The 23,088-nt window shown below is 44.4% G+C and overlaps 1 protein-coding gene across 4 annotated transcripts in view; it reads left to right on the top strand.

Annotated features, from left to right (window-relative positions):
• Positions 1-23,088, top strand: part of LOC114908456 (disintegrin and metalloproteinase domain-containing protein 12-like) — a 668,284-nt gene that overhangs the window by 149,615 nt on the left and 495,581 nt on the right. For all 4 annotated transcript variants that reach the window (XM_029244622.1, XM_029244624.1, XM_029244625.1 and 1 more), the window contains one exon: positions 8,034-9,156. In XM_029244622.1, coding sequence (XP_029100455.1) covers positions 8,034-9,156 — 1,123 coding nt within the window. The remainder of the gene's footprint in view (positions 1-8,033; positions 9,157-23,088) is intronic.

The following is a 23,088-nucleotide window of genomic DNA, read 5'->3' as shown; positions in this document are numbered from 1 at the left end:
GCAAAACTTGAATTTGCCACACGCCAGCAACTATTTTCATAATATTTATATTGTATTGGGTGTTATGAGTAATTCAGAGATGAGTTAAAGTATGCAAGAGGATGTGCATAAGTTATGTGCAAACACTCTGCCATTTTATATAAAGGACTTGAGCATCCCTGGATCTTGGTATCTGAGGGGGTTCCTGGAACAAATCCCCCTTGGATACCAAGGGACAACTGTACTGTTATTATACCTATTTTGCAGATGAGAAAATTAAAGCTTCAATAGCTCCAGTAGTTGACTTGACCCAAATCTCGCAGCTCACAAGCTGTCTGGCTCCAGAGCTTCTGTTCTGATCTTGCCCTAAAGGGCTGGCATAGACAAAGGCTCATTCCAGTGAACAGAACTGAAAATATGGACTTTCCTGCCTGAAAGAATTGTCTGAAGTGTTACCGTTTACAAGGCATCTCTTGTCTTTCACAAATGAAATCCTGCCTCCAACTTTTGTAATTCTAAGAGAGGGTGGAATTGTAAGAATTGATCCTTCATAACATTAAAGTAGCGAGGGTATCTGGAAAAAATAATTTGCCCCCTAAATGCTTATCTTAGGTATTATCCTTTGATTTAGCTTTGCGTTTAAGAAAGTTCAACATTTCCTCAGAGACCCCAGGCCTGAAATCTCACATGATGGAGAAAAGACACTATTCTGGGACCTGAGACTTAGTCATCAATATTTAAAGCCATTTCTCTGTGGAACACGGAGCTCCCTGTCTGAAGATGCAGAGATGGTTAGCACTAATTAATGTGTTCCCTGAGAACAGGAGCAGAAAGCCCAGGTTGCAGGGAGGGAATGAGTTGCAGGAGCCGTGGACCATCGAGAACCACCCCTGGCAGGAGATGCCCCGTTAAGAAGGAGAGGATAATGTGAAGGTCAACTGCTCCTTTTTTTTTTTTTAAAGAAAGATACCATCTGAAGGTCTTTCCCATCTGCTTTTCACATTGAGCTGGTAAAGTTCAGCATTTTCCTGTTGATGTTAAAATTCATCAGTTTGGTCATTAATGATATAGATCTTTGGGGCCATGTGGCTGGGTCTCTGTAACGCGCGCGCGCACACACACACATTCACGTATTCACACTTGGTTATTATCTATGACTGAGTTAACGCCCAGAAACCATACCTTCTAGACATCTACTCCGTAGTGATCTGGATCGTCTACTTTGATCAAAGCAGCAGCGTGACTTTCATATTTCCCTCCTAACTTTGAGCTTCTAAAGCTTGTCCCCGTGTGTTTGTTATAAGGATGCTGTAAGATGATGAAACACTCCAGACGGATGCCCGTCCTTTGTAACTGCCGTGAATCTCTGCCTCTCCTCCAGAGCCCGCACAAGACTGATCACTTTTCCTTTCAAATTCATCGAAGCCATAGAAGTGATATGCAGGCACTTCTTCAGCCAAGTGATTACTTAAAAGGAATGAAATAAGGAACAGAGTGTTCTTTTTTAAAAAACAATGTCTAAATTTTCCCTATAACAAAAATAATGGCAACTTCATACAGACACTTAGGAAAATACAGGAATATAGAAATAAGAAAATATTTATATATTTCTTTCCCTTATTTTTCCCATGCATTTTTAGACATAAGACTGTAATGTATATCAACATTTATAGCTTTCTTTTATTACATAACATTCCATCACTGGCAACTTCCCATATCATTTAAATTCTTTGTAATCTTTATTTATTTATTTATTTATTTATTCTTTTTTTGCGGTACGTGGGCCTCTCACTGTTGTGGCCTCTCCCGTTGCGGAGCACAGGCTCCGGACGCGCAGGCTCAGCGGCCATGGCTCACGGGCCCAGCCGCTCCGCGGCATGTGGGATCTTCCCGGACCAGGGCACGAACCCGTGTCCCCTGCATCGGCAGGCGGACTCTCAACCACTGCGCCACAAGGGAAGCCCTGTAATCTTTATTTTTAATTTCAACAGAATATGATGCAGTCATGCATGCCGTGATTTACTTGCCCAGTCCCCTTTTAAAATTCATTTAGATTCTTGCCAGGTTTTCACTGTAATACATTACACTGCATTGAATCCTTTGGATTCTAGTAAGTGTGTGGAAAGATAAAAGTTGCAGGATGGAGAGGGGGAAAATCTCCAATTTTTCTTTTTTTTAAAATTTTAATTAATTTATTTATAAATTTTTATTGGGATATAGTTGATTTACAGTGTTGTGTTAGTTTCAGGTGCACAGCAAAGTGAATCTGTTATACATATACATATATCCACTCTTTTCTAGATTCTATTCCTATATAGGTCATTACAGAGTATTGAGCAGACTTCCCCGTACGATACAGTAGGTCCTTATTAGTTATCTATTTTATATATAGTAGTGTGTGTGTGTCAATCCCCGTCTTCCAATTTCCAATTTTTCCATTTTGTCTTAAAACCATCTTTCCCTGTTGTTACATACCAGAGTGAACCCATACGTTTGAAAACGCTCTAACATTCAGGATGAAATACCACTATGTTGGCAGATTACCTAGTGATGACGATACTAGATCAGCCAAGTGGGAGTAAGCATGCTTGCAGCTAACGCAAAGGTAACTTCAGTTTGTATCTGTGGAGAGATAGGACCAAAGGCTCCACTGGCAAATACAGTTGTACACTGCAGAACAGCTACGGAAAAGGGAAGAATTGTCTCATGGAGAAAAATACAGGTTTCAAAGCTATAGATTGGATTCGGTGCTTATCCTTTAGAGAAATAAATTGGTACAGGAATGGAAGCATCCTAACTCCCGTGGTTCAGGATGTGATTTCCCTGATAATCTGCTGGTTATCTCTGTCTTACTTCAATTATGAAAGGGAGTCCTTCTTAGTAATATGCCTTAAAGCATAAATATAAAGTTAAAAACAGTCAAAATGAACAGAGCTATGAAAGCAGTTACCAGCACTACAAAATCGTGCTTGAAACATTTAAAAGAAATCAATATCTTAAAGCAACGTTTATGAAAGAGAGAGTGCACAAAGGTAGTGTTGTGTGGTGTTGGTCAGGACGTGGATGATTTACTACAAAAGCCAGACACAGACCCCAACTCTTTTCATCTGACCTCTCTCTGACCTTGAATGTTCTAAATACAAGATTATTTATCTAATCTTAAATACAAGATTATTTTCTTCCTTTCAAATCAAATCTTACATCAGTTAATTTTATTTTAGATAAAAGACATCTTTTTTTCAAAGCCATGTTCAGTTATCAAAGGACAGATGGAGTGACACCTTGAAATAGCTTAATTGGGGAAGGTATTTGATATAAAAGATGTGCTTACTTTTTAAGAAAATTTGTCCTGTTTTAAAAGTAGTTGGTGGATAGGAATATCAAGTAGCCCCTCTGCCTCATCTCTTTCTTGGTTTCCCAGCTCCAGAAGAAGTGCAGGACCCAAAGTGATGTCGTGTAGTCTGTTACGGACAGAATCGTGGCCCCTCAAATTTATATGTTGGAGTCCTGACTCCAGAACTTCAGAATGCATATTTGGAGGCAGGGTCTTTAAAGAGGTGATTAAGGTTAAGTGAGGTAGTTAGGTAGGATGGGCCGTAATCCAATACAACTGGCGTCCTTATAGGAAGAGATTAGGACATAGACACACGCAGAAGGAAGAAGATGTGAAGACACAGGGAGAAGGCTCGGAGGGAACCAACCCTGCTGACACCTTGATCTTGGACTTCTATCCTCCAGAACTGTGAGAAAATAAAATTTCTGTTGTGTAAGCCACCCAGACCGTGGTACTCTGTTATAGCAGCCCTGGCAAACTGATACTGATTTTTAAGAGGTTAGACCTTATCTTTAGTTATTTAATAGATCTCAATGAGAAAATAAAATTTCATAAATAAAACTTCCCATACAAGTGTATGATATAGATTGAAGGGCAAAGAGTGCAGTGTTTCCTTTTTAATTTCGCTCAGTTTATTGGTGGGGGCTTTTGTCAAAGCTGAGTCTAAACACCTGAAAAAACTCAGTAGAATTTAACCTAGTAATCCCTGGCCTGGCAATCTGATGACCTGCTTGATGTTATGTCCGGTCTGTTAATTCCACGAGTCCAGGAAGTTCCCTCAGCACCCAGCACAGAGCCTGGCACATAGTAGGTGCTCAATAAATATTTGTCTGATGAGTGAATAAATAAATGGTTTGACCATGACTCTATGTTATGAATAACAGAATTTGCATCTAAAATATTTTCATTCTACATTCACGTTCACAAAATTTCACTGTATTGGGTATGTAGTGGGTTATGCAACTCAAATAAACTCAAATGCATTCATTATAAACTCCTGTGAAATATGTATAATTTTGATATAAATACCCCCTCATTCCTCCATAGGTTTGATTATATCAGATACCCACTGATTTCTGCTGACTCACAGGACAGGTCATACCCTGGAGTTACATAACATGTTCATATCCTGAGAGGTACTTTCACACCCATCATTGGTTTTGATTTCCACAACTTCCGTATGAGGTAGAGAAGGCAAACAGATATTTCTTTGGAACTGGGCTTCCTTCAGCATTGATCCCCCAGGAACGGTGTCACCCTGACGTCCTGAGCAATGACGGAGCTTCAGAAATAAGTTCAGATTCACATCATTCATTATGTCTCTTCCCTTATCTGTTTGCGTTGGATGGGATCAAAGTCACAGTAGCACTTGCCAGCCCCGAGGTAATGAAATGGGGGTTGATTCTCTGCCCGTCCTTCTGGGCCTCTAGGACCTCCTGCTGTAATGCCCACAGCCCCAGCACAGCCCCGAGGGCGTCTGTCCAGTGTGGGTGGCCCCAGGCTCCGGGTCGTGGCTCCCCGACTCAGCTCAGGTGTGCGGTAAGGTTGATGTAGCCAGAGTCAGCGCCCTGTCTGCCCTTGTTCCAGGCTGAGATGGCCTTAACTCGTTCCCGGACACACACCCCTTGTTTCTGACACTCATTGTTTATATCAAGGCCAAGGCTCTCATGGGATCTTGAGCCTAAAGGGTGGGGTACCCTCTTAATGTTGGAGACCAGAGTACGAGGAAGCCTGGCGTCCCCACAAGAATTACTGTTTGCTCCTTGCTGTATAGCTGTGGAATCCAAAGCCGCCTCCAAGGTCCTGTGGCCAGTCTGGGAGCCCCAGGCTCAGGAGAGACCTCAGGAGGTCCAAGTTCTGGCCCAGCATCCTTTCTGTCTTATCTGTGCAGAAGAATCACCTGGCAGATCCTTAAAAATACAGCTTCTGGGCCTTATGCCCTGAGATCCTGATTCACCTTAGGTCTTCAGAGGGAAGGGTTTAGAAATCTGCATAAAATGCTGATTTAAATCCTAGGTGTTTTCTATGCAGGTGATCACTGGCCCAAACTTTGGGAAACAATGCTCTCTAAGACCAATGCTGCCCAGTTTCCAAGATGGGTATTTGTTTTCAAAGACCAGTGTCAAAGGAGTTCCTTCTGGGTGTGACTATGCACTTTGCAGATTGCGCGGGAACAGCTATTATCAGAACGAAATTTAACTAAAACGGGAGCGATAGTGTTCAAGTCAAACAGCCTGGGGTTGGCACCAGAAAACTTCAGTTTTCTTGTGGGTAAACAACAGCCATGGAACGTGCTAGGTGGAGGGTGGGGAGAGAGACAGAGGGGGAGGGGAGAGGGAGGTGCCTCCGGCATCCAGGTGGCTCTCAGCATTGCTGGCCTATGCAATCAACTGGAAGCTTTAAAAAGCCCCGATGCCTGGGGCCCCACCCCCAAGGATTCTAATGTAATTGTTGGAGATGAGGCCTGCGAGTTGGGGTTTTTTTACAAGCTCCCGGGTGGCTCGTGTGTGTGACCTGGGCTGAGAACCGCTGAAGAGGAGGCCCTATCTTGAAAGAGGAGGTTTCAAGCAGAGCCCGGCTTACATTGGTCATCTGGAAAAAGGTAGCCATGGTGGGGTTTTTTTTTTTTTTCTTTTTTCTTTTTTTTTTTTTTATGCTGTACGCGGGCCACTCACCGCTGGGGCCACTCACCGCTGCGGCCCCTCCCGCTTTGGAGCACAGGCTCTGGACGCGCAGGCTCAGCGGCCATGGCTCACGGGCCCAGCCGCTCCGCGGCACGCGGTATCCTCCCGGACCGGGGCATGAACCCGCGTCCCCTGCATTGGCAGGCGGACTCCCAACCACTGCGCCACCAGGGAAGCCCCAGCCATGGTGTTTTGACTTTTTAAAAAATGATTTTCAAAATGATGCTCCTATCCATTTCTTCTTCTTCACCTGTCTCTCGTCATCTTTTGAATTTGCCACTTACCACGTATCTTTATTATTTATTTTTAATTTTTATTTTATATTGGAGTATAGTTGATGTACAATGTTACCGTGTATCTTTCAAATATAACAACGTGTCAGGTGATGAAGAATGCCAGAAAAGCAAGAAAACAAAGGAAAAAACAGGAAGGACAAGCTGTCCCTCTTCCCGTGTCTAATAGTAAGGACCACTGAGTAATAGTAAGGACGCAGTGAGTAAGGACTGGTGGGCTAACGTCACATGAGTGAGGGTCTTCCCATCAGAAGCCCAGCTGGAGGAGAGCATTCCCCTAGTTGAGTAAATGAATATTCATCCTGCTCTAGAGACAAGGCCACTGTGCTTTCTTATCCCATCTTAGGAAACGATAATTATCTGCTCTCATCAAACGCAGGCCCTCCCCCTTTTTGAAAAGACCAGCAGTCCCACGACTCTGTGAGCGTTTCTCAAAGTGTGTTCCCTGGATCACCTATATCAGGGTCCCAGGGATGTTGGTTAAAACGCAGATGCCTGGACCCTACCCACAGACCTACAGAGTCAAAGTCTCTGGAGCCTGAGGAGCCTGCAAGTGTAACATCTCAGGTGCTTCTCAGGTACCTTGGCCTTTGAGAACTGCTGCTTAAGTGCTAAGCACCAGTTACGCCTTCAGGCTCCTGAGGTGAAGATTCTGCAGGCAGCGTGCGGTGAGCAGTTCCCAGGGTTTTTTTGGGTGCTGTGCGGTTCACGCAAGGGTTCATTTTAAGCACGTAGATTAATGAATGTCAACATAGAGGCTCAGGATCCTGCCTTCACTAGTGCTGGATGCACTCAGGCTCCCGTGTCGCTTTCTGCGGTGCTTCGTGCACACACGTAATGAAAACAAAATGAGGGCAGTCTTCCTCCTGGTCTCAACCTGGTTAGATGCTTTATTAAAAATCATAGCACATCGTTTTGGACACACTAGTGATTTACTGTCAGGCCATAGGATCTGCTGATTGACTAGGAAGAACGTAACACCTTGATCTTTATACTGGACAAAAACTCCTGCTTATGCAACTGAGCATTGAAATGCAGGAAAATCGCATCTGTCTTGTTCCAAATCCCCACCCCCATCCCATTCTGTTATGAGATTGTCATCAGTGTGTTAGTCTGGGCAGTTGTCAAGCTTGGGCATTTGATTTCCATTGTTTTGAGTTCTGGACTTTGACCCCTGTGATGCCAAGCCTGAGTGAGTGACTGAATTCCAGTCTAGACCAGCAAAGGTGGAAGGTTGTGCTGGGGAGTTGGGGACTGAGGGTCGGGCGGGGCTCCTTGGAATCACAGTTACTGTTTGCATGGAGGAGCATGGACTCATCTCCCATGTACCTGTGCCCCCAAATCCCAGCCCTCCTCCAGAATCCTGTCTTCCCTCCTCTGTGAGGCTGTGAACCTGTATTCAGGTGCTCCTGGGCCTGGTGAAGGTGATTATCGAAATTTGGCGGTCCCCATGGACACAAACACCGTTGAATAAACTAAGAACAGACGCCCAGCAGAGAAAAACTAATTCCCCAGTCAGAGGAATTTTCCCAGAATGTTTAATCATTTCACAAACAGATCTGGGTTTCCTGCCCTTCAGATGTTCAGAGGTGTTGGGTGTCAGGTGCGTGTTGAAAGGCCCGAGATGAGAAACACTTGAGTGTTAGGAACAAAGATCTCCAGCATCTTCCTGGCCCTTGAACGAGTTCCCTGCCTGCATTACAATGAACTGCTTGAATAATTGCCGTCTTTTTCCATTTGCAGGGGACTCTGGCATCTCAGAACACAAAAATGATTTCATCCATAGTCATTTCACAGCTGATTGATGAGAATAAATCAAAAGAAAATGGGCCCGAGTTGCCTGTGCCGTGTGCGTATCCCATGAAGCTATCGCTGGCTAATCGCAGCGGAGTCACTATTAACAGGGCCTTCGAGTTCCTTCCCGGTAGACTAGGAATTCAGACGCCGGCGGGGGAGCGAGGACCTGCGACAGAGCCGCCGCGCAAAGAGGAGAAGCCGTGCGGTGGCTCCCAGAAGGGATTTGCTTCCATCACCATCACGGCCAGGCGCGTGGGGCCCCCTGCCAGCACCCTGGTGTGGGAGGCTGTCGGGGACCCGCTCTGCATCAAGTGCAGGGCCCAGGATGCTCTGCTTGGGGACCCCTCTGCTCTGGCTGGTGGTGCTGATCCAAGTCGGCACCATGGACCTTTCACCTGTACAGAATTCTCCAGAAACAGCTCTGTGATGGGGCTGAAGGTCCCTGAAGGCCACGCACGGCTGTGTGAGGGACACGAGTACTGGATCACCAATGTGGACAGCAGGGAGGACCATTTTTCTCCAAGCACCCCACGGTCACAGGAGGGAAAGAGCCCGCTGGTGTTCAGCTCCTGTGTCCATCTCAGAGTGTCTCAGCCGTGTCCAAATTCCGTCTACTATCTGGACAGGTCCCTGTCTGTCCCCATTGAGCCACCTCGACTTGCTGGCCCTAAGATGCACAGATCTGTTCTGTCCCTCAACCTAAATTGCAGTTCACACAGACTGACACCAGATGGAGTAGATGGCACAGCTAACGGAGAGCCAATAAGCAGCGCCTTGAAGCTGGAGCTCACGGAGGGAAACCAAAACCTCCTAGGCCCTCGCTGGAACCTAGGTTTGCAAGAAAGTTTCTTGAAGGAAAACCCATCGTTGGGGCGGGTACATTTGGGGACCGCGGGAACCGGCATGTGTCCTTGGAGAGGCTCTCCTCCACTGGAAAATACAGCTGCGGGAAGTAACCAGGTCACTGTGAGAAAAGGGAAGGAGGACCACGCAGCTCATTGTCACACCGGTGGTCATGGTCATGCCAAGCAACTGTCCATTCACATCCCGGGCTGGAGCTACACGGCAGGTGAGTGACACTCCCATCCTCCCTCCACCAAGTGCAGACCCCTCCCCACTTCAGGTAATTGGTGTGATTGCCAAGGTGCGTAGTGAGTGAGTTTCTTCTACGTAACTTATTCCAAGAAGCAGTTCTCAGTAACTGCTTCATCTGCTCCACTCAGAGTTGACCGCTGATAGCTCCGTGTTGATGTCTGGTTTGGATAGATTTTCCTAGATGATGCTTTTGTAGATCATGAAAGGCCTTCCCTCAAACTTTTGTTTCCATCAGTAGCTCCAGACCATATATAATGAGTAGGGGACTCTACCCCAAGTGAAGTTCATTTAGGCCCTTGTCATTCCAAAACAGGATGAGAAGAGCCAGGGGCCGTCCACTCCCAGATGTTTTGTCCCTCTGGTCTGAACATCTGCACATCTGGAAGTCTCCAGAGTTCTGCACTTTTAACTTTTCAGTTGGGTAGTTGATGCTGATGGGTTGGCCTTAGAAACCTAGACCACAAAGCTCCATAATGGAGTGTTTGTGTGTGAGAGTGTGTCTAGGAATTATGGGACATTTTCAAAAAGAGGCAAACCTGGGACTCTCCACACCAAACAGCAGAAGCGGTAGTTTTCTGATTCTTTAGTTGTATTTTCTGGGGCAACTCGGCTGGGATTTGATACCTTTCCACCAGGGCCAGGCAGAATTCCCAAGGTCAGCTGTCCTGGGCACCCTTTACCTTTCTTGGGAGATCGGGGGTAGAGGGGGGAACAGGCCTTAGCCAGAGGCCAGACTTCTCTCCTCCCCCCGTGTACACTTCCGCAAGAGATTCTGGTTTACGAATTAGTGACTTTCCACTTGGAGGAAATATTCAAATATAATAGTGGTAAAATTGAAAATGTGGCATATGCATAATAATTTTACAGTGCAATTTTTGTCCATTAAAAGCTTTATTAATTAATAAAAATGACTGTAAAACATTTTAAAGCTGTAATGTGCATAGAAATGTTAAATGATGCAATTAATTTTAACAAGTGTATGTATATTGAATGCTCAGATTTTTAAGGCAATTTGACGTGGCTTTCAGACTGCTTAGGCTGTTGAATGCGTCTGAGTCTGGCAGACTTATTGCAAGAGGGGAAACATAAGCAGCCATCAGTGTTGCAAAGCTGGGCTTCACTCTGGGCTTTAAAGACATTTCTCAAGCCAGCCATTTCTTCTTCCTCCTTGAGGAAGAGTCTGGAAATATACGACCTACATTGTTGTAGGCTCCCCCACTGAAGCATACCCTAGTCTTTGTGCTATGAAATGGTAACTTGGATTTATAGCACTTTCACCAAAGGAGCCTTAAAAATCACCAGCGCCAGATCTCAAACATTCATCTCAGAGGAGGGGAGCGTATGAGCAGAGAAAATCCCTACGTCTTATTTTTGGCTTTGGCGCAAACAAGATTTTTGATTGTGACTTTGTGAGATGACTACTCCTATAATTGATTTTCTTAGGCAAAGAGTGCAAGTTAATTTTTACTTCCCATGGGCCGACTTCCCCCAGAATAGGTCTAATCCCAAAGATTCACCTGTGGAGCATTTGAATGGCTCTAAAGCACGTGACCTCATTCTACCATTTGAGGAAGGAGATATTTATGGCGGCCAGGTCACCTTTCTTAGAGTTGCTGATCTATTATTTTCCAGCACGTGGAACGTGGACATGCCACACTAACTCTGATTCTGTTTCCTCATCTGGGTAACTAGAGAAGGGGTTGGATTTGGTGTTCAATTTTTCAAGCTTAAGTTCCCCTTAAGCTTGAAAATATTTCTGCTCTATTTTTCTGAGATGAAATCTATAAGGAAAAGAGGTTCCAGGTAACTCTGGGTCCCTCAGTCATGAAGTTCAAAGCTATACAACCTTGGGCTCACTGTTTAGGACACACATGTCCATGTGTACAAATGCACACTCACACACACACACACGCACGCATGCACACACACATCCCTGTACGGTTGTGCTCTCTCACTTAGGAACTAATTTGCAATGGAATGCATTTCTTCCCGGGTGATAAGAAAGCACTTCTTGTCCGTGCTGTAGAATTCTTGCCTGAAATTTATAAGCACAACTCACAGATTCTAACTACCACAGTCTGTCCTAGTATAATCTACACAAAGCTTCGAGGGCGAGCTCTCTGACCTTCAGTCTTGACAAAGCTTTTAAACCTTAATGCGAGTGCTTTCCGACAGTGGCACGTGGGATCTTCCTGGACCAGGGCTCGAACCAGTGTCCCCTGCATTGGCAGGCAGATTCTTAACCACTGCATCACCAGGGAAGTCCTGCTAAACCAGTATTGACTTCGATACGTTACTTACTGCCAGTTTCATTTCCCATTTGTGGCCAAGATCTGAAGCTTTCCCCTGTTCCTAAGGCAACCAAGTAGATAGAGCAAAACCACCTGATTTTGTTAGATGCTTTTGGAGAAGACACTGCTGAATGCACTGTTTGCCCACATCTGCCCCAGACACCAATGTTCTATGTGGACCCTCTGTCTTAGAATTGCTCTGGTGGCATTGGTCTGGGAAGACCCCAGTGGAGTTTGGTATCACTAGTGGCCAAAGACGGGAATGACTGGAGAGGAAGAAATCCCTGCCAGTTCACGGAAGGAATACCGTGTTTACTAGTGTCCTGACGCGATAACCTAACACATTAGTAGTGAGTGAGGTTTAGTTCATGAAGAAAGCACGCACACCACTCAAGGGAAGCCTACATGACACTGCACGTATACATGCGAAGCCTACCAGAGAAGCGTGCGTTACACTCAGTTCCCCAAGCCCGTGAAGACTTCTTGCTAGAGATGCCAGAAGACATTTGAGGCGGAACCCTTGTTTTACAGCTGTGCTTTTTCTTTAATGATTAAGAACTGGGGTTGGCAAACTTGTTTTGTTTTTGGAAAGGGCCAGGTAGCACTTAAGTTAGGCTTTGCAGGCCGTGTGGCCTCTCTAGCAACTACTCAGCTCTGCCATTGTAGAAGGAAAGCAGCCAAAGACAATGCATAAATAAATGAACATGGCTCTATTCCAATAAAACTTTATTTACAAAACAGGCAGTGGGCTGTAATTCACCTGCTCCTGTTGTCTATCCTCCAAGGCAAAGTTTAGCCTGTTTGCCTATGTTCCACGTTGGAGTCTCTGGAAATCCAGCTCTGAGATGGAGATGAATGGGCATTTGTTGTACAGATGAATGGGCATTTATTATGCCGTGGGGATGGCACTTGTGGATGGGAAGGGAAGTAGGTAGGGCAGAGAACATGAGCGTTGTGTGATGCCGTCATAATGAAGGTCTTAGAGGGCTCTGAATTTAGGGTGGCCCTTCAGAGTTATTCTGATTGGGAGTGAGGAGGCCGGGCCTTTATAGCCCTAGGAAGGGGATCTAAAGGGTGAGCCTTCCGGTTGCCAGAGTTGGGCTGGACTTCTGAGGACCGTCTTCCTGCAGGACTTCAAGCAACTGGGGGCAGGGTGGGTGGGCGGCTACATCCTTTATTCCCAAGGGGGATCTGCGTGCATCACAGCTGGCTCTTCTGCCGTTTAATCTACTGTCTCCACTCTGTGGCCTCATAGATCTCTAAAACAAGTCAAGGATCTTGCAAGGCTGAACCTGGGGTAGTGGGGTGTGGACCTTAGCGCCTGTGTGCAGAGAATTCTGCTCTCCCACCCCGGGTGATTTTCGGGTTTGTTTGTTTGTGTTTTAACAGGCACTCCACACATCTAAGCTCTTTGGATCCCTCTGGCTCGTGCATTCTTCACTGCCCCACTCCGCAAAGGCGCCCGTTTCTCTCTGCCCTCTCCTCCTTCGCGCTGCTGTTCCCTTGGCCTTGGAAAGCCCCCTTCTCTCTTTCTTGGAGTGTTGGTTCCTCTGGGAAGGCTCTCACACTTCCTGACTGGTCCTACCCTTGACGTTTAATCATTCACTCAACAAATGTGTACTGAGCAATGGCGCAGGAGCAGTGACTTGGAACAGGCTGGCAGTGGTGCTGAGAAGCGGTCAGATTGGAGGGTAAAGCCCGCCTGGTTGCCAATGATCATATGGGTTGGCAGTGCCCATGTTGACCATAAGTGCCCGCAGGGTATATCTAACCCTCTGCAGGTTCCTGAGGCCACTCGCCTCTCAGTGATTCCCAACCAGAGGGGGACGTTTCCACCCCCTGCCAGTGCCCGGCCAGCACTCACACCAGGACTGCGTGCTCTTCTGCTGTGGGGGTGGTTTTGAGGACGAGGCGAACGATCTCAGGATGGTGCCTTCTTATTGGGAGTTTGTTAAGAAAAGAATTGGGCAGAATGAGTGTGTGTGTTTTGTTTTATCATTAATAGCAAGAGAAGCTAGGGGGTGTTAGAATCAGCTGACAGATGGACAGTGAAATGGGACCCCTGGCATGCCGCAACAGCTGGAGCAGGGATGAGCAAACCTCAGCCCAGGGATTTACCGCCTGTTCTTGTAAATCCAGCTTCATTGGGACACAGCCGTGCTCGTTCATCCACACGCTGTTCTGTGGCTGCTTTTGCGCTGCGCAGCGAGTTGAGGAGTTGGGAGAGAGACCGTGTGACCCACAAAGCCTGCAGTATTTACTACCTGAGCCTTTACAGAACAGGTGTGCCCGCCCTGCTCAAGGGCGAGCTCCGGGTGACTTTGGGCAGATCTCTCCCCGCCATGGTCTCCACTTCTTCCTCTGTGGAACGAGAGATGTAAACCAGATTCTCCCTTGAACTCTCCTCTCCTAGTCCATTAATGTATTCACTTTCCTGGCTCTGGTTTTCTGTCACAATGGCTGTTTAGACAAGTCCAATTTTCAGGTAGGAGAGATGCTCAGAGTCTAGGGGCAAAGCTCTCTCCCCCTCAACCCCCGTCACACTGTTTACTCTGGGCTCTCCTCTGCCTTTTCTCACCAGTCCCTTCCTGGCTTCCTCTGATTCTTTCTTCCCCCTCCCCAGATTCAGGTGCTTACTAAGGTTCATCCTTGGCACGTGGCTCTCCTGCCTCTTTTCACGTCAGCAGAAAGATCAGGCCTTTCTGCGTCATCCACCATCCTCAATAAGTGGTTGGGGCATGTGTCCAACCCTGGCATCTCCTGATTGTGCCAGACCAGAGTCCCATCTAGAGAGCCTTCCCTCACTCACATGACATTTATTGTGGCAGCCATGGTTACCAGACCCTGGGTGAGCCTTTGGTTCCACGGAGCTGAAACGAAACCCAGGTGTGGTCTCCCCACCATGCAGGTTACAGTCTGGTGGGGACACGGACATCCAACTGAGACCCCTAAATACGTATGTCATTATAGATTGTGCTCAGTGCTGTAAGGGTAGGAGACGACCATGAGAGAGCTTAACAAGGGAGGCTTCATTTAGAAGAGGGAGTTTGTCAAGAAAATATTTCGGAGGGAAGAACTTTTATTTTTAAAATTTTCATTGGAGTATAGTTGATTTACAATGTTGTGTTTCAGGCGTACAGCAAAGTGATTCAGTTATATTAATGCATATATTCATGCTTTTTCAGATTCTTTTCCTGTATGGGTTATTACAAAATATTGAGTAGAGTTCCCTGTGCTATACAACTGGTCCTTGTTGGTTATCTAGTTTATCTGTAGTAGTGTGTGTATGTGATTCTCAAAGCATAGCAGTACAGGGACCAGCATGTGTCAAGGTTTTGAGGCAGAGATGAGCTTGGCATTTTGGAGGAGCTGAGAAGGCCAGTGTGGCTGCAACATAGCAAGTAGTGCCATGAGGCTGAAGCTCGAAGCTGAAGAGATGAGCTCGGGACATGGTTTGGGTTGGGGCTTTGAGACCAGAATAAGGATTTACAGTTTTCTCCTAACAGCAGTGAGATGCTATGATATAGTGTATGCTTTAAGAAGATCACTCTTACTCGTCGGAAGGTGAGGGATGGAAAGGGGGGAGATTATTGCCATGGAGTAGATGAGAACCATATTGGAGGCTTGAGGAGGAAAAAAGAGCCCGATGGTGGAATTCACAAGTCTTGAGTGTCAACGAGGTCATGGGGGAAGTGGAGGGATGGCAAGGTTGACATCTGACTTTCCAGCTTGGGCACTGGGAGATTTGGGGGCTTCTAAAAAAGACTTCATGTTTTTAGAGCAGTTTAAGGTTCGCAACAAAGTTGAGGGGAAGGTATAGAGGTTCCCCATATACCCCACCTGCACACATTTACAGCCTCTCCTACTATCAACATCCCCACCAGAGTGGCATATTTGTCACAACTGATGAACCTACAGTGACACATCGTTATCACCCAAAGTCCATAGTTTTCATTAGGGTTCACTCTTGGTGTTGTACCTTCTGTGGGTTTAGGAAAATGTATAATGACACGTATCCACAATTATAGTATCATATAGAGTCTCTCACTGCCTAAAAATCCTCTGTGCTCCCTCTGTTCATCCCTCCCCACCCAAACTCTGGCAACCACTGATCCTTTTACTGACTCCATAATTTCACCTTTTCCAGAATGTCATATACTTGGAATCATACAATATGTAGACTTTTCAAACGCTTTTTTCACTTACTAATATGCATTTAAATTTAAATTTCACTTACTAATATGCATTTAAATTTAAATTTCTTGCATGTCTTTCCATTGTGTGACAGCTCATTTCAAGCACTGAATAATATTCCATTGTCTGGATGTACCACATTGTATTAATCCATTGACCTAAACAAGGATGTCTTGATTGCTTCCAAGTTTTGGCAAGTATCAATAAAGCTGCTATAAACATCCATGTGCAGTTTTTTGTGTGGACATAAGTTTTCAGCTCCTTTGGGTAAATACCAAGGAATGTGATTGCTGGATCATAAGGTAAGAGTACGTCTGGTTTAGTAAGAACCTGACAAACTGTCTTCCAGAGCGGCTGCACCATTTTGCATTCCCACCAGCAATGAATGAGAGTTCCTGTTGCTCCACATCCTTGTCAGCATTTGGTAGTGTCCGTGTTCTGGATTTTGGCTATTCTAATGGTTACATAGTGTATCTTGTTGTTTTAACTTGCATTTCCCTGATGACATATGGTGAGAAGCATCTTTTCATTTGCTTATTTGCCATCTGTATATCTTCTTTGGTGGGATATCTGTAAAGGGCTTTGGTCTATTTTTTATTTGAGTTGTTTATTTTCTTACTGTTGAATTTTAAGGGTTCTTCATATATTGTGAATAACAGGGGAGAAGGTTTATATCCAGGTGGGGAAGATGTGAGGAGGGGTGGAGAAGATCCCAGGTGCCATGAAGACAGGTTATGTTTGAAGTGTCAATGGGACAGGCAGGTGCAGATGGCAAGCTGGGAGGTGGACCCATGAATCTGGAGCCCCAAACAAAGCTCTAGGATAGAGTTATGGTTTGGGGAATGTTATTGCTAGAGTTGGTGTTTTAATGCCACGGAAGTATTTGAGAACACCTAGGAAATGAGAAGGACAGGAAGCGACAAGGGTCTGGGAATGCTGGCATTTAGAGGTCTGGCAGGAGCAACTGTGTTTCAACTCAGTACCAGTACTGCAACCACCAAGGCCCCCGCTCTTGTTTCTAACGTTTTACTGTGTGTCCTGCGCTGTTCCATGTACTCCATGGGTTTTAATTCATTTACTCCTCCCTAAAAGTCCATAGGAAATGTACGTTATTTACGTTCGTCTTCCAGGCATACAGAGCTAGTTGGGTGGGGGTGGGGCAGACCCCAGGCTCATGCATCTGGCTGTGTTCCGCGGCCTTCCAATGGTACCTCCCAGGCCACTGTTGTCACTTTTCTGCTCAGATTTTCTCCTGCTCTTAGTAACGGTTCCCTTACCTCCTGGATCCCAGGCTCACAAGTTGGAGTCATCTTTGAACGCTTCCTTCCTCTCCCTTGCTGCCACATCAAATCACTGGCAAGGTGGAAAGTCTCTCATGCCCATCCCTTCTTTCCCATGTCTACAGCCTCTATCCTCACTCAAGGCTTTATTATCTTCGTGAAATTTTGATGCCCAAGTAGATTTATTTTCCTGACTATAAAATTAATACATTATAGGCAACCGAGAACGACAAAAAGCAAAATAAAAAGTTCAGTCCCTTTAAATAATCACGGTTTATATTTTGGTGTATTTTCTTCCATTCCCTTTCTATGCATGTCTATTTTTTTCTTACAAGTAGCTGAGATCCTGCTGCACATGTAATTTCCCTCTGGGTCTCTGCCACTTAGTGCTATATCATAAGTTTTTCCTGATATTAACAGTACTTTACAAAGATAACTTTTATTGACTATGAAAGGGTGTGTTTTACGGATGTATCGTAGTTTAACTATTTCTTCATTGTTGGTCCTTAAAGTAGTTATTTGTTTTTCGCTTTTTGGAATCATATCAATGTGAACACGGGGCATGTGAGGCTTTTCTGTATACTGGATTATTTCCTTTTGAAAAAACAAAAACCCTTGAAATGGAATGTATCTAAATCAGAGAGCATCAGCCTTTTTAAGGTTCTCGACACACATGCCAAATTAGACTTCAGGAGAAATCTAGGTGAAGGGCCTTTCTGTATGTGCTTGGCCAAGATTAGGTATTAGTTTGTAAATGTTCCCAAGTTTCCGGATGAAAAACACCGCTCTGTTGTCGTTTGAGATGGCATCTCTTTGGTTGCTAGTAAAAGGGAACATTTTGCCTCATGGTTCCTGCCTCTCACCTTGACCTTGGCCCCCTCACCCCAGTGTTGCCTTCCCTCTCTAGGTCTTGGCAGGATCGACATTTAGAGCCAGATGATTCTCTGTGTGAGGGCTCTCTGTGCACCATAGGATGTTTAACAGCATCCCTAGCCTCTGCCCATGAGATGCCAATAGCCCTCCCAGTTGTGACAAACACCGACCTCTCCAGACATTATCTGGATTGGGGGAGAGATGACAAACTCATCTTGGTTGAGAACCACTGGCCTGCACTGTGCCCTAACCTCCCTGTAGCCCACTTTTACTGTGGACCACCTGCTTGGCAATTCTCATCACTCACCAGACTGTGACGTACATAGCCTCAGCACATCTTCCCAGTTCCATCTCTCAAGCACTTGACTCCCAAGAATATTATTGCCTTTCAATGTGACATACTTGCCATGTCATGGGGGCCATTTTTCTTCTTCTAGACTGCACTGACCTGGAGGTCAGAATCCAAGTCTGAGTCAATGGCAATGAGCTCTCCATGCCCAGCAGTGAGCCATGGAGCACAGCACACTGGCTCAGGACCTGGGTGCTGGGCAGAGGACAGGTCATTCTGATGACCCAACAAAGCCTTGCTGATGTCAGGGTCACTTAAAAGCTCACTCCCTTTCCTTCTTCAAACCACCTCTCCCCGTGGTCATATCCAAAACCTCTCCGGCCAGGAAAGGGTGGGGAGCCACGTCCAGAGGTAGGTTGTGAAAAGTAAAGTGAGGTCTATAGCACCCCCACTTCTTTTTAAAATGGAGGGAAGAAAGTCTCAAAATATTGTTTCTCTCCAAGAACTTAGTAAGAATAATCAAGTTTTGTCAAGGAAGAACTTTATTATCCTGCAGATGGTCAAATTTAATGTAAAAGACAGAAGATGCATGAACAATGTTACAAAAATATTTTGAAGGGTTTTTTTTTGGGGGGGGGGAGATTTTTTCTAGTCACTAGTTTTCCATGTTAGGTTGGAGCCACATGAAGGCATTACTGTGGATGAAGTACCACAGTTCACAGAAGGGGCATTCTAGTGACCCTACACTGTTCATGGCTGTTATCAGAGAGTGTGAAAAGGTGTTCTTAACCAGGGGAGGGCGTCAGACACATTAAGGATGCTTTTTCAAACTGCCTCTGTTAGACCCTATTCTGGAATCTGAGTCAGTGCCTCCCTGCTTAAAAGCTCTGTTCTGGAGAATGTAAGGAAGGGAAAATAATTTTCCCTCCACCCTTCCAGGTTCTCTCTGGGGCACCTATAACAAAAGACAGATTAGCAAGAGAAAAACAAAGAGAAGTTTATTAACATGTATTCCTCATATGTACATGGGAGATAATCAGAAGAAAGTGAGTAACTCAGAGCAGTGGTTTAGAGCTCTGGCTTATATAGCATCTTCAACAAAGAACAGTAGTTTTGTGGAGAAGTGAAAAGACAAAGGAGAGCAGTTTTAGCCTTCCAAGATTGTCAAAGTGGGAGGGTAGATATATGGGAGGAAACTAATGGTAGATAAAGCCTAGTTAGTAAAGTTTGTTATGTTGATTCCTCTGGTGTCATCTTCCTCAGTTGCCTTCAGCTCAAAGTAATCCTTGCGCCAAGTGGCATATTTTGGGGGTGGCATGTTCTGCTACTCTTCAAGGACAGCTCTTCCCTGCAGGTCAGCATGTCCTCTTCACTGTGCACCCTAATTCTCGCTGCTTAGGGGTAATGGTCAGTCTGTTCAAAGTTGAAGCCACCAAGAGGTGCTGAGGGCAGGAGCACAGCACAGGTATCCTCTGTGCAGGGAACACAGCCTTTGTCATGCCACTTGTGGTTAGAACCTGCTCCCCCAATTGCCTGCTCTTTCCCACTCTGATTTTTGTGACAAGTGCCCCAAAGGAACACTCAAACACATAGTCCAGGTGAGGAGTGTATAAATTGGCCCAGTAGGTGGTGGTTGTCTGTAGAATCAGAAGTTAAAGACAAACGCTACCAAAATTCAGATTTTTAAAAATCAGTTTCTCAATTCGTTGAAACATTTGCATACAAGGACTGCACCATTTTGGTCTTCTGTAGAACTACCCTTGTTTTCATTGTGTTTTGGTCTTGTGTCGTAAGCCTACATTAAGGATGGGGTCGTTCGTATTATACAGACCATCGACATGGGCCCCACAGGGACAAAAATCTCCACTCTCCCTCTTCGAGAGTTGTGCATCTCCTGAGCAACTCTGAGTTTTAACCTCTCAGAGCATTTAACCCTTGCAGCTCCTAATGTTTCTCCTTCTACATTATCTGTTAGACAATTCAGAGACAACTTTGGGGCCCACCTCTTGGAAATACGCAGAATGTCATGGTGATATTTGGTGCTCTGGCCTTGTCTTGTCTTTCCCATGTATAAATTTATAAGCTGGCTGAAATGAAGGGAGAAAGTATAGAGTTTTACTTAAAATCTGCTCCCTCCTTGGGCAGGGGGCTGAAGTGAAGGGCCAGGCTTGCGGTTGAATGAGGTGATATGGAATCTTTGGTGTCTATTCAGCAGAAAAATGGCTCTGGTGTTTTAAGAAGATAGAGGCTTATCCATTTTTGAGTATAGGTGGACGATATTTAGGTGATTTTGTTCAGATGGCCTATGTAGATAGTGAACAAATGACTTTGAGGTCCTGTGGCATCCTGTCTTGCGCCCTTACAAATACACGTGTGTGTGCAAGACCAAGTGGCCCACTTCAGTTCAGAAACGGTAGCAAAGGAGCTGTGAAGAATGGAGCATCAGAGCCCAGGCGGCAGACTTGCGGGGGCAGGGGGCGGGGTCCATAAAACGCACTGAACATCACAGTGCTGTGCATTTGGGAGACAGAGCTGAGGGAGACATCGGGGAGGATTTGTGATGATGTGATTGGTTGTCGCAAAGCCTGTCGTGATTCTCTCCACCCCAAGGTCTACCTTGGCTGTTGGCACTGCCGGTTGCACTGTGGTTTCTCTCCAGGTCTAAAATCATACATGAAAATGCTCCTTAGAATAGGGAGTAAACGTAATCAGTTTCTTCTTCAATTCCATTGCTTTTGTAATGTTTTTTCCCTCTCTTATTGAAAAAGTAAAACACGTGCATTGTAAAAATTAAAATGTAGATAAGCAAAAAGAGGAAAATTAAAACCAACCATAATCCTACTATCCACAGATAACATCACTGTTAATGTTTCAGTGGATCTTCCCAAGTAGATAGCTTGGATCCTCTCATGTATGAAACAAAATTTTATTTTTTAATTTCTCTTTCCTTTTCTTAACAAACAGAGGATCATGTAAAAGCATCATTAGAGGTTGCTTTTTCTTAACAGTAGATTGTCAAGTTCCTTTCATGTCCTACGTATTCCCCTAGTAATCATTTAACAGCTATATAGGCTTCTGTTATAAAGATTTACCTAAGCTATTTTTTGAAAATCTTGATAAATAGATTGTTTCCATTTTAGCATTTTTATAACAATGTGTTGATAAATGTCCTCATAGAGAAATCTTTGTGGGCATTTCATGTGATTTATTTAAGCCACATTCCTAGAATTTCTGGGTCAAAGGAGAGGCACAATTTTAAGGCTTTTTAGTATAAGTTTCCAAATGATACTCTGTAACAGTTGTATCAAACTAGACTATCAGTACCTAAATAACGGCTGCCCTAAGCATGCACAGGCATTGGGTATTGACATGACAAAAGCTGCCCTGTGATTTTGATAAGTGAAAAATATAATATTTATGAGATATTAATTTGTATTTTTTTGATGGAGAAGTTGAACTTTCTCATGTGTTTGTTATACATCTATACTTCTTCTTTTCTCAATTTCCTCTATTCTTTTTTTGGCCTTTTTCCTTTAGTCTTTTTCCTTTTGAATTTTTATTTATGTTAAAAATACCCCTTTGTATTTATATTTTAATGTTTATCGTACTTTTTTAAACTTTGGATTTTGAAATAATTTTAGATTAACAGAAGAGTTACAAAGGTGGTACAGAGAGTTCCTGAGTATCCTGTATATATAGCTTCTCCTTATCGTCGCAGTACTTCTATCTAAGCCAGAGTTTCTCAACCTTGGCACTACCGACATCGCGGGCTGGATGACTCTTGGTTGTGGAGGGCTGTCTTGTGTATTGTAGGCCTCTGCCCATGAAATGCTAGTAGCACCTCCCCCTTTCTCCCTTTATAAACAAAAATGTCTCTAGACATTGCCAAACGTTCCCTGGGGAGCAAAATCACTCACATTTTGAGAATCACTGGTCTGAACTAAGCAATTGATACTTTGCTACAGTATTATTAACTAAACTACAGACTTTATTCACATTTCACCAATTTTTCCACTAATGTCCTTTTTCTGTTCCAGAATCCCATCCAAGGATACCACGCGGCATTTAGTCATCATGTCTGTTTATGGTAATTTTTGACATTCAGATGTTTTTATTATCTTCTTTGTCCTTTTCCTTTTTTTTTCACTGACAGGTTTAGAATGGCCTTTTCTAGCCTACATTCCTCTCTAGCTCCTTTATTTAAATCTGTAATCCCTCTGGATATATTTCCTCAGATGGTGTAAGGTTGGGATCTGTTTTACATAAATGGTTTGCCAGTTGTCTATGGACTATTGATGGGGTAATCCATTATTTCTTTACTGGTCGGAAATGCCAATCATATATAGAATTTGTGTTTATACAAGGATTTCCTGACTTATGCAGTTGTTTTCTTCTAGAAAATTTCATGCCACTTGAATATTATATGACTTACAAAAGCTATCCTGTTACTTACTCTCTATCGATTTAAAAGATGGGGAATCTTTCAGGTACTCCTAAGTGTAAAATGTTGGCATTTGTTATATTGCATTACTGCACGATTCAGGTGGTGAGAGACTCTAGCTACCATTACACATTTTTCAAATTTTAATTTTATATTTCAAAAAGGCCTTCTCAGTCTGATCCTACACTCTGCTTTTTGCTTCTGATTAGCTATATTGAGGTATAATTTACTTACATTAAAGTGCACACATTTAATGTATGTAAGCCCATGTAACCAATACCACAGTGATATACAGAGTATTTCTATCGCCTCAGAGAAACATTTGACTCCTTTTCCGTCAATTTACTCCCTCCTCCAGCCTCAGGAAATCACTGATTTTTTTCTGTTGTTATTCTAGAATTTATACATATTAAGGCAACTTGGGCTTTCTTTGTATAAGGTTTCTTTCACTCGGACTAATGCCTTTGAAATTCTTCCATGTCACTGCATCTATCTCTAATTTCCACAATGTTTTGTAGTTTTCATTATAAAGATCTTT

Source organism: Monodon monoceros, unplaced genomic scaffold (genome assembly GCF_005190385.1).
Source record: "Monodon monoceros isolate NGI ecotype Baffin Bay Population unplaced genomic scaffold, NGI_Narwhal_1 Super_Scaffold_4, whole genome shotgun sequence".
NCBI classification, from domain to species: Eukaryota; Metazoa; Chordata; class Mammalia; order Artiodactyla; family Monodontidae; genus Monodon; species Monodon monoceros.
This window is presented reverse-complemented; position numbering and strand designations above follow the sequence as displayed.